This window comes from Cheilinus undulatus, linkage group 23, assembly GCF_018320785.1.
Source record: "Cheilinus undulatus linkage group 23, ASM1832078v1, whole genome shotgun sequence".
In the NCBI taxonomy this organism is placed as follows: Eukaryota; Metazoa; Chordata; class Actinopteri; order Labriformes; family Labridae; genus Cheilinus; species Cheilinus undulatus.
In genome coordinates this window covers 3,953,291-3,969,501 of record NC_054887.1, presented here as the reverse complement: position 1 = coordinate 3,969,501, position 16,211 = coordinate 3,953,291, and the positions used below count along the sequence as shown (strand labels likewise).

General features: G+C 39.1%; 1 protein-coding gene across 1 annotated transcript in view; it reads right to left on the bottom strand.

Moving 5' to 3' along the window:
* Window positions 1-11,377: 11,377 nt before the first annotated feature.
* Window positions 11,378-16,211, bottom strand: part of LOC121505821 (protein phosphatase 1H-like) — a 65,359-nt gene continuing 60,525 nt past the window's right edge. Inside the window, exons 9-10 of the mRNA XM_041781373.1 lie at window positions 14,370-14,521; window positions 11,378-13,224 (exon numbers count right to left, since the gene is read on the bottom strand). Coding sequence (XP_041637307.1) covers window positions 13,077-13,224; window positions 14,370-14,521 — 300 coding nt within the window. The 3' untranslated portion in view covers window positions 11,378-13,076. The remainder of the gene's footprint in view (window positions 13,225-14,369; window positions 14,522-16,211) is intronic.

Here is a 16,211-nt window from a genome sequence, read left to right as displayed (position 1 = left end):
CTTAGGGGAATTTAATTTGAATTTTTGGGGTAATTTGCTGTGAGGTTTTTTTGTGTGTTTTCATGGTAATTTGGGAAATTTTCTTGTAATTTTTTGAGTGAATTTAGGATTAGGGGGTCCTTCAAATTTGGAAAATTTTCATGGAAATTTCATGGACTTTGTTTTAATGTATAGAGGAATTTTCTGTCATTTTCATTTAGAATTTGGGAACATTTTTTGGATGTTTTTGGCCACTTTAGTGTAAATTTAGGGGAATTTGCTTTAGATTTTGGGGGGAATTTGCTGTGAGGTTTTTTTTTTTCATGGTAACTTGGGAAATTTTCCTGTACTTTTTGGGTGAATTTGGGGTCCTCCAAGTTTCAAGACTTTTCATGGAAATTTTCTGGTAATTTATTTTGATTTTTAGGGGAATTTCCTGCCATATTCATGGAATTCTGAATGAATGTATTCGTACAATTTTGGGAATATTAAAACACATTTTAGGGGGGATTTGCTCTAAAATTTTCTTGATCTGCATGGAATTTCTGGGGAAATTTTTTTATTGGAATATTAAAGCTTTATGAAAAACTTTCACTTAAACAATTTTGGAAGAGTTAGAGAAATTTTGGGTTACTTTTTATGGGATGGTTTTAAGAAAAGGGTTAAGAATTTTCGCTGAAATATTAAGTTATTTCTTGAAATTTTAGGGATTTTGGGGCGGAAAATGTCCAAGTATTCTAGTCCATCTGTGGACTGAAATCTATCAGGCCAAACTTATCCTGAAAAAGTGGTAGAAACTGAAAATGCATCCCATACAAAAGCTCAGGTGTCAGGAGGTTTTGGTAAAATCATAAATCACATTAAAGTTTGATCTAATGTAAAGTCACTGACATGAAAACATGGCACTTCTCCAGCTGAGGGCGCACTCTCAACAGTTTCTCCATTATGCTGGTGTTCGCAAACCCCATCAGAGTGAGACCTCTTCTTTTTCGCTGATCTCTGGTCGCGCCTACACCCGTCCTGACGTTCCGCGCGAATTTTATCCACGCTGCTCCGCCAAATCTACTCATTTTCCACACCTACCTGACATGCGGTAATTTCGGGGAGACAGGAGAACAAAAATCACCGTCCTGCCTCCGTGGATTTGCAAGAACTTTTTTTGTTTCGAGTCGAGTGGATTTGATACCGGAACAACTTTTTGTCACGACGCCGCGGCGGAGACAGACAACAATAGATTATAAAACAGTCTGCTGCAGTTCAGCTGCAAGGTGAAGGAGTGGATGTGGATCTCTGCATGCTTCCAGAACCTGGAAAATCCGCTCATTTGGGCTTGGAATGACTTTATCGGGGCTTTTGGTCGCCAACTTCGTATTATATGTGGTTATTTACGCATCGAGACCTTTGAATCTGCTACTATTTTGTACAAAATTGCACATTTTTCCATTAATTTGTTAAATGGTGAAATATTTTGGTGTGTTCGTGGTGATATTAAGCCGCGTAATCGATATTTTGTCGTCTGAAGATGTTCTGGAAGCCGATCTGTAGCGCTTAAAAGCTTTCTTCGTTATTTATTCATGTTATGCAGACTTAATATTAATGCCATTATGTAAAAACATTAAATCCCAAATGTCTTCTCGTGGTCCGACGTGAGGATGAATGTCGTCTGTGCCACAGGGGAAATCGACGCCGTCCCTGATGCCATATCTGCCGTTTTAACTGAGGTCATCTGAGGAGATGAGGCGCAGGGTTCTCGTGAAAATACACAGGAGGTGTTTTTACCCCCTCTTTTCTTTGGGTGGGGTTTTTGTCTCATATTATTGCAGCCACGTTTTTTGCGCGCACGCCATTTTCCCCCCGTGCGCTTTTACGCACAGCGACACGAGACTGACAGTGGAGCGAGGAGGACAAAAGAAAAGGCAAAGAGCAGAGAGAGCCAAGTGCTGGTTGAGGTAGTAGTTTGTGCTGTTGGTCGGGTTGTCATATTACCCCTTTGTGGAGATGACTGCGCAATCTACTGCCTTGCCTGCGCTGGCGACTGACGACGGAGGAACCAGACTGGATCAACCGGAGCCAGCTGAATTGTTTGTAAACACAGGGAATTGGATCATTCAAGATTATCTGCTGTGCGTAAATGTGAAATGAGACAGATGTTTACAAAGGAAAGCCATTCAAAGCTAAACTGTTCATTCTTTTGGACCTAGTTCTTCAATAAAGTGAATTTAATGATCTGTATCTTGTGTTTCTTGTTGAGTGTTTATTTGTTTATTATCCTGTTTTTTAAAGGTTTGTCTGCTGAAATCAGGATTCGAGGATCAAATGAAATAAAATGTTTTTCCCCAGTATAATCTTATTTTCACAGATATTCCTGACTGAAGAGGATTTGAGCTTACTGGATTGGATTTTTGCACATTTGTGACTATAAACAGGTGAAGGGAGTAAAGAGGCGGTGGTCGGTGTAGGGTAAAGGAGGAATGGTCTACATATAAAGCAGTCTGTCAAGAGAGCGTGTCTGTATGAAAGCCCTAGAGGGACATGCATGCAGACATTTCAGGTAATTTCTCAAGATCTTATTTATTCACTTTATCTCTCAGTGTTTCTTGTGGTCTTGAGTATAATTATCATGGAAAACCCAGCAGTTTTCCTGAGATCAAAACCTTCAGAAAATGATCCCACTTCACAGAAAAAGAGTGAAATAATACGAACAGATGTAGGTCCTCTAAGGCAGGGGTTCTCAACCTTTCCAGCCAGCAGGCCCCAAAATAAAGGTGCCAGAGACCGGGGACCCCCACTGTACCTGAAGATGGCTGAACACAGCCATGCACATTCAACAACAGTCATGAGAAGACAAGGCCGTCCACAAAGGAGGATAAATGGGAGAGCTTTCAGGGGCCCAGCCAAACTGGGGCCAGCCAAATCACTGTCCATTGTAAAGTCAAGCTCTGGTATTTTAGATTTACCTGAATAATAACCAATCTTATCAAAGAAACATTTTAATTCATTTGTGTAGGAAGTAGCCCTCTTAAAAATGTAAAAAAAGTGGCTAAAATGGGTTAATAATGGCAAAAAAAATGGTGGGAAAGGTGGTGAAATTAGATTTTAAAAGTAGCAGAAGTGGCTTAGAAATGCCAAAAATTTGAAAAAAGTGGCAAAAATGTGCTAAAGTGGTAAAATATGGGCATATTATGTGGTAAAATGGGATTCAAAAGTGGCTGAAATGCCATTAAAAGTGGCAAAAATAAGTGGAAATTTGGTGAAATGGGATGAAAATTGGTATGAACTAGCATAAAAGGGTTAGCTGAGGCAGAAAAATCAGAAACTGGCAAATATGGGCATATCAAATCATAAAATGTGGCTTAAAAAGGGGTAAAAGGGGTTAATAGTGGCAACAATGAGTCAGCAGAGCAAACAATAGGCAGAGAGTTGCAACGTTTGTTTTAGAAGTGGCAAAAACAGGCAGATAAAAAGTGGTGGAAAGGGTTTAAAATGACAAAAATGGGTTATAAGTTGCAAAAATGTGTTAAAATTGGCAAAATTGGTGGTAAAAAGTGATAGAAATGAGTTAAAATTAGGCAAAATTGGTGTAAAGTAGCAACAGTGTGATTCAAAAGTGTTCTTAAGTTCTTTAGGGCTTCTGGAGACCCCCTCTCAGTGTCTCGCGATCCCAGTGGGGTCCTGACTCCAACGTTGAGAACCCCTGCTCTAAGGGCAGGGGTTCCTAAACTTCTTACGTGACCCCTAAAACACTGGTGCCAGAGTCTGAGTATCCCCTCTGTCCTGGTGCTGGTAAACGCATTGCTGTCCACTTCATACAGACTTAGAAAGCATAAATTTCACCTGATGAATATGGGATTTTTTCAGTTAATTTTCAATTTAACTTTGCCGTTATATTTTGTATTGGTGTCGCACACAGTTCCAAAATAACAGCACTTAGAACAGACGGCAGGCTTGGTAATTAAATTTAGACTTTTCTTTCCAAGTGAAACGAGTCTGTGCCCCCGTTGACCCTCTTCTGCCGGCACGTCTCCCGTAGAGTGTTTTTCAGATTCAGTGAGCACGCTGCAGTCCCACTAATGAATCTCACTGCTCTGAAAGTCCAACCAGGTTTTGAAGGCTATTTGACCCTGCCAGTAAGTTTTCACTTTCCCACAAAAGCTTCAGGAAGGTAAACAACAGAAGCTCTGTTAGGGACCATCTGTGTGAAGATGTATCTGTCAACACACCATCCCCACTGTGAAGCACAGTGGCGGCAGCATCATGCTGTGGGGATGCTTCTCAGCAGCCGGCCCTGGAAGGCTTGTATTGGGTAAAAGTTGGCAAATCCTGGAGGACAATCTTAGTCAGTCTGCAAGAGAACTACGATGAAGCACACACTGAAAGCTGCACAGAAATGGTTTAAAGACAAGGGGAATGTTCTGGAGTGGCTGAGTCAAAGCCCAGACCTCAATCCAACAGAGAATTTGAGCTGTTCATACCTGCTCTCCTGACAGAGCTTGAGCAGTTTTGCAAAGAAGAATGTGATTGCAGCCAAAGGTGCATGTACTAAATATCGACTTTAAGGGGTGAATATTTATGCAGTCACTCATTTTACATTATATTTTTGTATTTAATTGACATTACTTTGTAGAAATCAGTTTTCACTTTGACATTAAGGAGTTTTTTTTTTTCAAAAAGCCAAATTATAATGACCATAAATGATCTGTAACAGTGTTACTCAACCCTACTCAACCAAAGAGCCAAATTGTTGAAAAATACCTTTGCAAGAGCCACAATCTAAGTGGTGAAAGTGGCAAAAACAGTTTGAAGTAGCAATATCAATAAGCTAAAAGTGGGAAAAATGGTCAAAAAGCAACAAAAATGGGTGAAAATGGGGAGGAAAAGGGTCAGAAAGTAGCAAAAATGGGTGAGAAGTGACAAAAAAATGAGTTACAGTTAGAAAAAAATGGTCCAAAAGTGTTAAAAATAAAGAGTGACAAGTGACTAAAATGGACAAAAAGCAGTGAAGAGTGGCAAAAATGGGCAAAAACAAGGGAAAAAAATGGTATTTAATGACAAAAGGTAGCTTAAATGGGTGAAAAGTGGTGCATAAAATGGTAAAAAGGGCAAAATGGGATAAAAGTGTGAAAAAGAAGTGGCTAAAATGGGCAAAAACAGGGAAAAAGTGGTATTTAATGACAAAAGGCAAATTAACTGGGTGAAAACAGGGAGAAAAAAACTGTGAAAAAAGTGTCAGAAAAGGGACAAAAGCAGGGAAAAAAGTGGTATTTAATGGCAAAAGGTAGCTTAAATGGACAAAATGGGACAAAAGTGGCAAAAATTGGAAAAAAGTGGCAAAAATGGGCAAAAAATTAGGAAAACAGCGATATTTAATGGCAAAAGGTAGCTTACATGGATGAAAAGTGTCAAAAAATGGTGAAAAAGGGCAAAAAAGTTTACCTTTTTTAAGGTTATAAGGAAATAATATTTCAAATTAAGACATAAAAGAGCCACAAATAATCACAAAACAGCCACATGTGGCTCCAGAGCCACACGTTGAGTATCACTGATCTATAAAATCAATAAAATGATAAAAATATATTTTTTATAGATACTTTAAATCCTAGGTTGTTCTGCTAAATATAACAAATGAGAACACCTCTTTGACAAATGTCCGACAAAAACTTTTAAGCAAGCTTACCGTCTTAGTGAGATGTGTTAGACAGAAGTCCAGGCCTCCAACTGCCAATCAGATGGAGAAATATTTAAAGTTTTAGTCGATGGAGTGCGTAAGCTCAGGGCAGAAGGGAAATGAGTTTTTGACAGGCTGTGGGGACCTTTCTTAATTACCTTCCAGACTGCATAACAGGTTTAATACAGAAGGAGCCTGTGATATACACTGGCACCCCTCTTTGTGCCTTTCAAAATCTGAATATCTTATTTTAATCTTACTTTATTTCATTCGGTCTCATCGCCTCACCTTGCCCTTCCTACATTGTGTGCTCACAGAACTACATTTAAAATCTAAGCTCTGTGATGTAGAAATGCCCATGTATGCCATGTGTTTTTCTCCTGAAATGTTTAGAAATTCTATAAAATATATTTTATTGTTACACACTCACATATTTAACCATTTTAATGCAAAATGGATATGCAGTTTAACTTGGCGGAAAAGATGCACCCTGGGTTAGTTAAGCTGACTATACAGGAAGTGCACGGCTCGAAACCTCTATATCGATGGACACATTTATGAAAATGCATATTGAATACAATAAAATGAGTTAAAAGCAATCCATAGTAGTATGAATGTGAATATGAGTGTCCAACAAGCTTTATGCTATAAAGGAGGAGGCTGGGGTGGAGGAGGGGAAGCTTTGTTTTGAATCTGAATATGAGGGTGCAACAAGCTTTATGCTAAAAAGGCATAACTACATTTAAAAAATGACACAAGCATCATTTGATCTTTTTTTTACATTGACCTTTAACATTTATTTTCTTTTTATTTCTGGAAAAGAAACACTGAAGGTAAACATTGCGTATTTTCCCCAAATCAGAGTTGCACAAGGAAACATTAAAAATATCTTTTTTGACTTCATAAGTTATATTTTGTTATACAAAAATGTACATTTCACATTCACAAGTGGAGAGGTTGAGGATAGCACAATGGTATCTTAAAAACGGTTCCCCAATGAGCTTCAAACTTCCTCTCTGCTACAGAAAAAAACCCACCGTCTTTCCTCATGTTCCCATAATCAAAGCTTTCAGTCTACGGTAGAAAAAAACAGCAGTTACTACTTTCACAATACAGCAACTCGTAAAAGTTGGGTCAAAAGGAGAAGGTAAACTTTCAAGTCTAAGAGCTTCTTAAACAGCAACATACTCCCTTCTATTTACAAATGTAGTGGTACCTTTACTCTGCCTTGGAGGACTCCTAAAATCCAGCTTGCCCACTTCAACATGACAACAGAACCTGAGTTGATGTGCAGTGGTTGGGTGGCACAGTAGGATGACAAACATAAATCATGTTTTCATTTTTTTTGACATTCATCTATGAGAAAAGGCTTAACGACAGGTATAAAGATGAACATTCAACAAATACTCCCCGTTCAGACATTGTCTCAACATGTTCACAGTTCACAACATTCACGTTCTCTGACAGGCTGAAGTCTGATGATTGCTTGGAACCACTCGAGAACTAAGGCACACGTTAAAACAATGCTGAGGAGGGGGCAGGACAGATCTGACGTTACAAAGTACAACATACAAAATAACTGACATTCAATAAATCAAATAAAGAAATGTTTAAATATCTGGTAATGACCATCTGATACGATGGAAGAAATGCACCTTAGCAGGTAACACATGAAATAATAATTATGACATGTATAACAGTACATCTTCTTAAATTAATAGTCCATGATGGAATGTACAGGAGGAAAAATGCACCATATGAACTTCAGGCAAATTTAAATGACCACTGCTTGAAGGAATGTAGATCATTGTCTTCTGCAAAAATGTCTTAAGCAAAGATTTAAACAGCTCATGCAATACGAAGACACATCAATTCATGTAAAGCAACAGTTCAACATTTTAGATGATGTGCTTATTTTATTCTGGCAGTGAATTTTGATCTAAAGACTTGTACTAATTTCCTGTTTGTATGCTGAATGTGATGCTAATGCTTGGAGGCAGTTAGCTTAGCTGAGTGCATTCAGAAAGTATTGTAGCCTGATGCTACAGTCGAAAAAAAAAATATTCTCATTAATCTACACTCAGTACCCCTTCATGGCAAAGTGGAAACAGAATTTTAGAAATTTTTGCAAATTTATTAAAAATAAAAAACTGAAATATCACACTGACATAAATATTCAGCCCCTTTGCAGCAACACTTTAAGTTTAGCACTGAGGAGAGGCATCCATAGCCTCATGGTGTGGTTTTTACTCTGTCAGCTGTGAGGCCTTCCATGGAGAGGTGTGTGCATTTAAAATCATACCCAATCAGTTTAATATACCACAGGTGGACTCCAATCAAGTTGTAGAAACATCTCAGCAAAGTGCAGAGAAACAGGAGGAGTCTGAGCTAAATTTGAGTGTTTAAGTCAATGTGATACTTTAGTTTTTTGCAAAAATGTCTTAAATTCTGTTTTCACTTAGTCATGATGGCGTACTGAGTGCAGATTAATGAGGGGGTCTGAACACAAATGACCTGTAGAAGCCTGTAGAAGACATTTTTACATAGAGTCATGCAAGGGAAAGGTAAAATGCACATCGAATGACTGTTTTTTTAAATTAAAAGAATATAATCTAAATCAGTGGTACTCAACGCATGGCTCTTTTGTGATGATTTGTGGCTCTTGTATTTCTTAATTTGAAATATTATTCCCCAGAAAACCTTAAAAAGTGGAGACTGATCTCAGAAATTATACATTGTAAGTCACATTGATCAGTTTGTATACAGTAGGTTTTAATTGTCAAACTTAATTGTCAACCTTTATTTCTTTCTGTATTTCCAATGCCCTTATTTGCAATTTTGCGCTTTTTGTTGTTATATTTTTTTGCCACTTTTAATCAATTTCTGCTGCTTTTAGCCCATTTTCCCCACTTTCCTCCCATTTTTGCCCTTTTTCATCAGTTTTAACCACTTTTATCCTGCTCTCCTGCAATTTCCCCCCTTTTTTTTGCCACTTTTCACCCATTTTAGCTGCCTTTTGTCAATAAATGCCACCTAATCCCCATTTTTCCACCTTTTTTTACAGCTTATTTTTTACCCATTTTAGTCACTTTTCACATTTGACGCATTTTCGACCATCTGTGACTCAGTTTTTTGTGACTTTGCACCAATTTTTGCCACTTTTCACCTAGATTTGTTCATTGTATGCCTATTTTGCCCCCTTTTCATCAATTTTTTTTTTACCACTTTTTGCCACTTTTGACCATGTTGGCCACCTTTCACTTCTTTTTTTTTGCCACTTTTCATCGTTTAGATTGTGGCTCTTGCAAAGGCATTTTCAATAATTTGGCTCTTTGGTTGAGCAGGGTTGAGTAACACCAATCTAAATAATTAATGAGTTAGCTTAAAATGTTCTGCCAGGAGGAGTTTGACCTCTTAACCCCTTTAGCAGGCATAGCTTAATTTCCAAATTGCCATTCTTTATGTGAGCTAATTTAAGCTAACTACTAACAGGATCATGACTTATAGTTTTCCAAATGATTGTGCCAGAAAGAAAATAAGTTACCATCCAAATATGTCAGAAACCTTTACTCAAACATGGCTTTCTTATCCCGGCCCTGCACCATTTCCAAAATGAACGTCTTTGGATTCAGTCTATTTACTCTCTATTTCATGAAGTATGGAAACGGATTCCATCTTTACAGTCAAGCTTAACATAAACCAAACCTCCAAAATGCTACATATCCCGTAGTGAGGAGCGAAAAAAGTCATAATAACAAAGCTGAAACTGCTTTTTTTATCAGTCAAGGTCATAAAACATGCAACATGTTTTAGTTTCAAGCTTTCTTTCTCCAGTTTGGAGTCCAACTTTTTAAAATATGATGTACTTTTTCATTGATCCTCTTCCCCTAGAGTAACACTTATCTTCTGCATTTTAAAATAATGTGTCTGGCTGAGGAGTATAGCCTGTATGAATGCAGAATAATAATGTCTGAGAAGGCTGAAAAAATACACATGCACAAAAGATTCTAAGCTCCTAGTTTTCATTTTAAACAAAGTGAACTCTTCCCTGTCGCTGTTCTTTAAGAAGCAAAGATGAAAAAGTGCAAAACTACCCACTCCAGTCTATCCATTAGCATTCTATTTAAATAGTTTCCCTTCCTTTACAAAGAATCCACCCTTAGCTCTTATGCAAAAGTTCAGGGGTGCTAATAATTAGGAAAATCACCGAACACGTAAATGATTGATCTCTGCACATTAACAATGTTATCGATAACCCTCTGATACATGAAAGAAGACAAGTTCTGTCCTTTAAAGGACCATTGCTTATATTCCCAGGCCTACCATATGTCATGCACCGACTCAGTAACTCACTACATCCACCAGCATTAAAACTCCCAAGCCCGTCCCATGTTTAAGCATGCCAAACTCATGAAATAAGAACAAGGTCGGAAAGCAAAAGAAGCTATTTCAATGTGAACACTCTGTCCATCTCAGCTTTGATTGTATTTCATGATTTTTGTTGATTATAAAATGAATTTCCCTGCTTTACGGAATATCTTCCATAGTTAACAGTATCTGCCAGCCTTAAATATGAGCAAACTAACGTTTAAATATTTCTGGCTTAAGTTTAAGTCTGCTGGAAGTCTTCCTGGGAAATGTGAGAATTACCATAATAAATCTCTCCATTTACAATTTGGCTCTTTTCTTTTATTTCCTTAAGAGCATTTGGTTGAGATTTCAGAAAACTACTAAATCTACGTGGCATCTCCAAAAGAAGATTGATATCACCTTTTATTTGCAGGCTACAGCAAGACTTTTAGCTTAGCTTAGCTAAACGTCTGGAAGCAGTGAAAACTCTCAGAAACTCTAATATGGCTATATGCCCCAGGTACAGTGGAAGGAGGACATACCCAAGTCTCCAACCAGGAGAAAGTGGGCATGCTGGGGGCCTAAAGGAGACAGTACCTGAGGTCACCTGTAAAAAAAAAAAGACCCCCTGCTTTATAATGCTTTAACCCTTAGAGCTCACGCGGCATGGATCACTTGGTAACGATTGAACCGCAGGTCGTAGACACGTAATCGTTTTTTCATCTGAAAGCTCTCCGTTGTACCTTTCTAAATATGTTCTCCATGCATTCTCAACTCTTACAGAACATTTTCTAGTGAGCCTGGAACTTAGCTGACTTTCTGGGGGTCTCTGAGGATGGTGTTGTCGTAAATAACAAGAAATGACACATTTATTAAAAAAAACGGATAACTTTTAAACCATAAGTCATAGACACTCTTTTTTCTTCTGAAAGCTGAGTTTCCTTTTGTTCGTATGCTACCCTCGATGTCTTCTTAGCCCTAAAGGACGCAGTTCTAGCAAGCCTGGAACTTCGGTGACTTTCGGGGTCTTTACAGATTGAATCCGCATTGTTAAATTGGATAACAAGTGTCTTTTTATCTATTTTTGATCAATTTTCGATCACTTACTTCGGCTTTTTGCCTTGGGCATCCCCATGTTGTTTACCGCAATGCATTGTGGGAGTTGTAGTCTTTACGGCTTTGGAAATGGCACAAATGAATCTGACTGAAAAAAAAGTGGCTGGACTTTTCTTTGCATATATGTAGGTATTTTAAAAACCATTAGTCACAAAATGTTTATTTTTCACTGTTTTGTCCCCAAGAGTTGGAGAACAAGAGTCTATAACTTTTTAAAATTCAAGTGACATTACTGTAGTAGATATATTCTTAAAGCCCAGGTTATCCTGAAAAAAAGGATGTATAGAGCTTGACTGTGCACCACAGGTTTGATGTTTTATAAGCTTTTTTTAAAAAAAAAAAAGGCCAGACGAGATATGATGGTGAAAAAAATGTGAGCTCTAAGGGTTAACAGGGGGTTATAAAGTTAGCATAAAAAGTGTTTGGTAGATTATTTCTTTGCTGTAACAATGCTTTTTGTCAATAAATCTTAAACTGCTGGAGAGTCTGTTTAGTCTTTTAAATGGTGCCACACATGTAAGGATCATGCATTTGTAGGATGAGCAGCAGAGCTGAGTATGTGGGTTATGTCAGTGAAAAATTTGCCAAATCTTCCCTGCTAATGCCAAACAGCTTATTCTGCCACTAACTTGTTTTGAGACAATAACTGACAAAAAGCTGCCTCACTGGCTCCTGTTATGTTCAGTGATGAGTCCAGATTCTGCCTTTGGAAGTTGGATTGCAGGGTCAAAGTGTGGAGAAGACTTACAGAAAGCTATGCTGATAAGATTAAAATCTTTTGGTGGAGGCAGTGTGATGGTGTGAGGTGGCACCTCCATCACTGGAAAAACGAAGCTTGTCATCATTGGATGAAACCTCAGTGCAGAAAGATGAGATTCATTGTTCTTGTGTTTCAAATACACGGGCCAGACGTGGCCATCGAACAAGCCAAACACATTTCATGTGTTGAATAGAATCAGAGATATTTCACTTTCCTAAACTCTTCAATTTCTCTGCTTCCATTTTTTTCTTTAGCTAAGCAAAGCAAAGGTGTGAGGCACAGATGTTAGCCTTTTTTCTGAAGCAACCCTAAAAGAAATCCCTGCTGACTGAATAACTGAGTGGATATCATAATTATGTTTTCATATACAGTTTCTGACTGATCCCAGTTGTTGGCCCAAACAGATTTATGAGTTCTTAACCCGCTCTAAATCTGGATACTGGTCTACCTTGCTACTGTGAGATCCTCGTGTCTTTCCCTGCCAAATCCCTCCCCTCACTCTCCAAGTGACAAATATTTTCAGACTCTCTTATTCAAAGTCTCTAAAATGACAACAGGGTGCTCAGGATGGGGAAAAATGCAGGTCCATGCCAAAATCTCTGCTGCAATCAGTCAGTTATCTGGAAAGAAGCAGTTCCTCTGCAAAGGGAATCCTTCAAAGCCACACTGTGGCAAAAACAGAAATGCAGCTGGCTACTCGTCAGCTCGGTCCATGGTCACGAGACAAAGGAGGTATTTTTTTAACAAACAAGTTAACTGTACAGTATAAGAGAAGAAAGGAGGACAGCACTGCAAGGAAGGTAAGAAGGATAGAAGATAAAGGACTTTTCTTCTCCTTTAAAAGATTGAAGTGCTTTCACTTTTCTGCAGAAGTTCACCAGCGGTCTTCTTCCATCATCTCAATAACATTCAACATTTCTATCAACTCTAAACAGCCAAAGTTGTAGCTGAATTTTTGGCTTTACAAGTAGTACTAAACATATTTCCCCTGATCAGCAGGCCGAGCAAATGTGAACTTCCACAGAGACATGAATCACCATCATATATAAATATCCAAAGTTTAGTATAGTGTTGGTCCAAGGTAGAAAATGAATATACAAACAGCACTGAGGAAAATGAAAGGGAATCAGAGTCTAGTGATCCTGTTGATTAAAGAGCCTACATGCTCTCCAGGTCCTTTAAAAAGAAGCACCTCTGCTGAGCTCCTCAGGGCTGACGGTTCCCGTACATCAGCGGTATGATGAACACAGAGATGTCGTCTCCGGAGCCCAGGCGCTCATTGGTAATCCTCCAGCCTCGGTCCCTCAGGACGCCGCGAGCCCGCATCACGAGATCTTGTGCTGCCATTGTGTACCTGAAAACAGAGAAATTAACAATAATTCAGACCTCCTTCAAGTTGTTCATTTGTGTTATGATAGCCTGATAGTACAGTTGAAAACATTTTTCTCATTCATTTACAAAAGACGAGCCATGAGGTCAAAGAAACTGCCGGCAGAGCTCGGAGACAGGATTGTTCTGAGGTGCAGATCTGGAAGGGCTACTGAAAAAGTTCTGAGACACTGCAGGTTCACAAGAGCACAGTGGCCTCCACAACTGGAAGACATATGGCACAACCAGGACTCTTCCAAGAGCCAAACTGAGCAATCAAGGAGAAGGGCCTTAGCAAGAGAGATGACCAAGAACCTGATGGTCACTCTGACTGAGCTCCAGAGATCCTGTGTGGAGATGGGACAAAGTCCCAGAAGGATAACCATCACTGCATCGCCCCACTGATCTGGGTTTTATGGCAGAGTGGCAAAATGGAAAGCTCTCCTCAGTGCAAAACACATAAAAGCCTGCTTGGAGTTTGCGAAAAAGCCTCTGAAGGACTCTCAGACTGTGAGGAGCAAGGGTCTCTGGTCTGATGAAACCAAGATTGAACTGTTTGGCCTTTTTATAGTTATGTCTGGAGGAAACCAGGCACAGCTCATGACCTGCCCAATACCATCCAAACACTGCAGCATGGTGGTGGCAGCATCATGCTGTGGGGGTAATGTTCAGCAGCAGGGACTGGGAGACTGGTCAGGGTTCAGAGAAAGCTGAATGGAGCAAAGTACAGAGAAATCATCAATAAAAACCTGTTCCTTAGCGCTCAGGACCTCAGACAGGGCTGATGGTTCACCTTCCAACATGGCACTGACCCTAAGCACACAGCCAAGACTACATAGGAGTGGCATACGGACAACTCTGGGAACACAGCTGTTCACCGACAGTCCCCATCCAACCTGACTGAGCTTGAGAAGATTTGCAAAAAAGAATGGCAGCAAATCCCCCAATCCAGGAGTGAAAGGCTTGCAAATTTGGAGGCTTTAATTATTAGATTTACAGATTCATAGATCTTCGATATAGATTTAACAATGAGGTGTGACAATGTGCATGCAAACGTGTAACATTGCAGGAAATCTGGAAGCACTAGCCTTTAATTCTAAAAGAAATTCAGAGACTTAGAAAGCAGCAGACCTGTGCAGGTCATCAGGGTCACAGTTGGCGAGGAAGGTGGTGACAGCTTCGGCTACTTCCTGGTTGGAGAGGACGTCCCAGAGTCCGTCGGTTCCCATCACCAGAACATCATCAGCCCCGTGTTCATATTGCACCAGGTTATAGACCCTGACCTGCATGCAAGAAAACAGAAAGAGTTACAAAAATCATTCTTAACCTCTTATGGCAAACAATACTTATAACTCGGCACAATATGACAGCCAGGTTAACAGTTCTGTGAAGTTATGCACAAAGAGACAGGTTGTTTATGTTTCATGGTCTGTTACATTTACAGTCATGTGCATAAGTTTTAGGCATGTGGGGCACTAGGAATTCATTCACAGGGCCAAATATGCAACAACCCTGGGCTGGAGAGTCAAGAAGTGTAGACACGAGTGTCTTCTAGCAGCCGAGGTCAGGCTCGAAGACATCTCTTTTGTCTGGGCCTTTTCACTGTTGGTTTTCAGGATGACCAGGGGCTCACTGCAACACTTCTACCTGCCCAGACAGTACACTTGGCCATGTTTACCTGCCACATCCATGCTTTACCCAGCCCTAAAGGTGTGCACTTTGTTATTTTTTATGCTTTACCCATGCCCCTGGTAATGCAAGGACATCCAGATACAGTTGTGTCAGTCCTCCTTCCCACCTGATTTTGCACAATACTGTAAGCATGCCAATATTTGCATTAGTATGCAACATAAGGTATTATTTGGATGGCTTTTAAGTCAAGTGAATGCCATAAATCCAGGGAAGGACATAAAAAGGTATCTGATCTTTTAGCACTTATTTTGTACATGCATAAGCAGCATGTACAGACAAAAGAAAGTGTCTAACCCTGTTGTCTTAAACCAGTGATACTCAACCAGTGGCTCTTAAGCCACATGTGGCTCTCTTTTGATGATTTGTGGCTCTTTTACGTCTTAATTCCCCTTAAAAAGGAGGAACTTTGACCTTAGAAATTATCCATTGCTAGTCATTTTAATCAGTTTGTTTCCAGCACTTATACAGTAGGATTTAATATTCAACCTTTATTTTTTGTCTCTATATTTCCATTGCCCTTATTTGTAATCTTTTGCCCCTTTTCTCCCTTTTTCTGCCATTTTAATCAATTTTTACTGCTTTAAGCCCATTTTTCAAACTTATTATTTCTCTCTTTCATCCAGTTTTTGCCAATTTTTGCCAATTTTTAACACCTTTATCCTTCTTTTTGCCATTTGTTTGCCACTTTTTTCCCATTTTGTCAATCTTTGCTAAGTTTTTCTGGCCAATATTTCCATCTTTTTGCTGATTTTTGCCCATTTTAGACATCAGTGACTCATTTTTTGTCACTTCTCACCCCTTTTTGCCACTTTTTCTCCCCAACTTTGCCACTTTTCACCTTGGTTTTGCCATGTTATAACTTTTTTGCCCATTTTCACCCAATTTTGCCACTTTTGGATCAATGTTGCGCCCTTAAATTTATTTTATTGCCCCTTTAACACATTTTCAACCCTTTTCACCCATTTTTACCGCTTTTGGACCAATTTTGCCACCTTAAACTTATTTTTATTGCCCCTTAAACTTATTTTTATTGCTCCTTAAACCCATTTTCACCCCTTTTTGCTACTTTTGGACCAATTTTGCCACCTTAAACTAATTTTTATTGCCACTTAAACCCATATTTGCCACTTCCAACCACCTAGATTTTGGCTCTTGCAGATGTATTTTTCAAAAATGTGGCTCTTTGGTTGAGCAGGGCTGAGTAACACTGTCTTAAACAGTACAATGCTTCACTCAAGGAGAATCTTTGCCCTGATAAATGTAAAAAAATGTAAAAAAAAA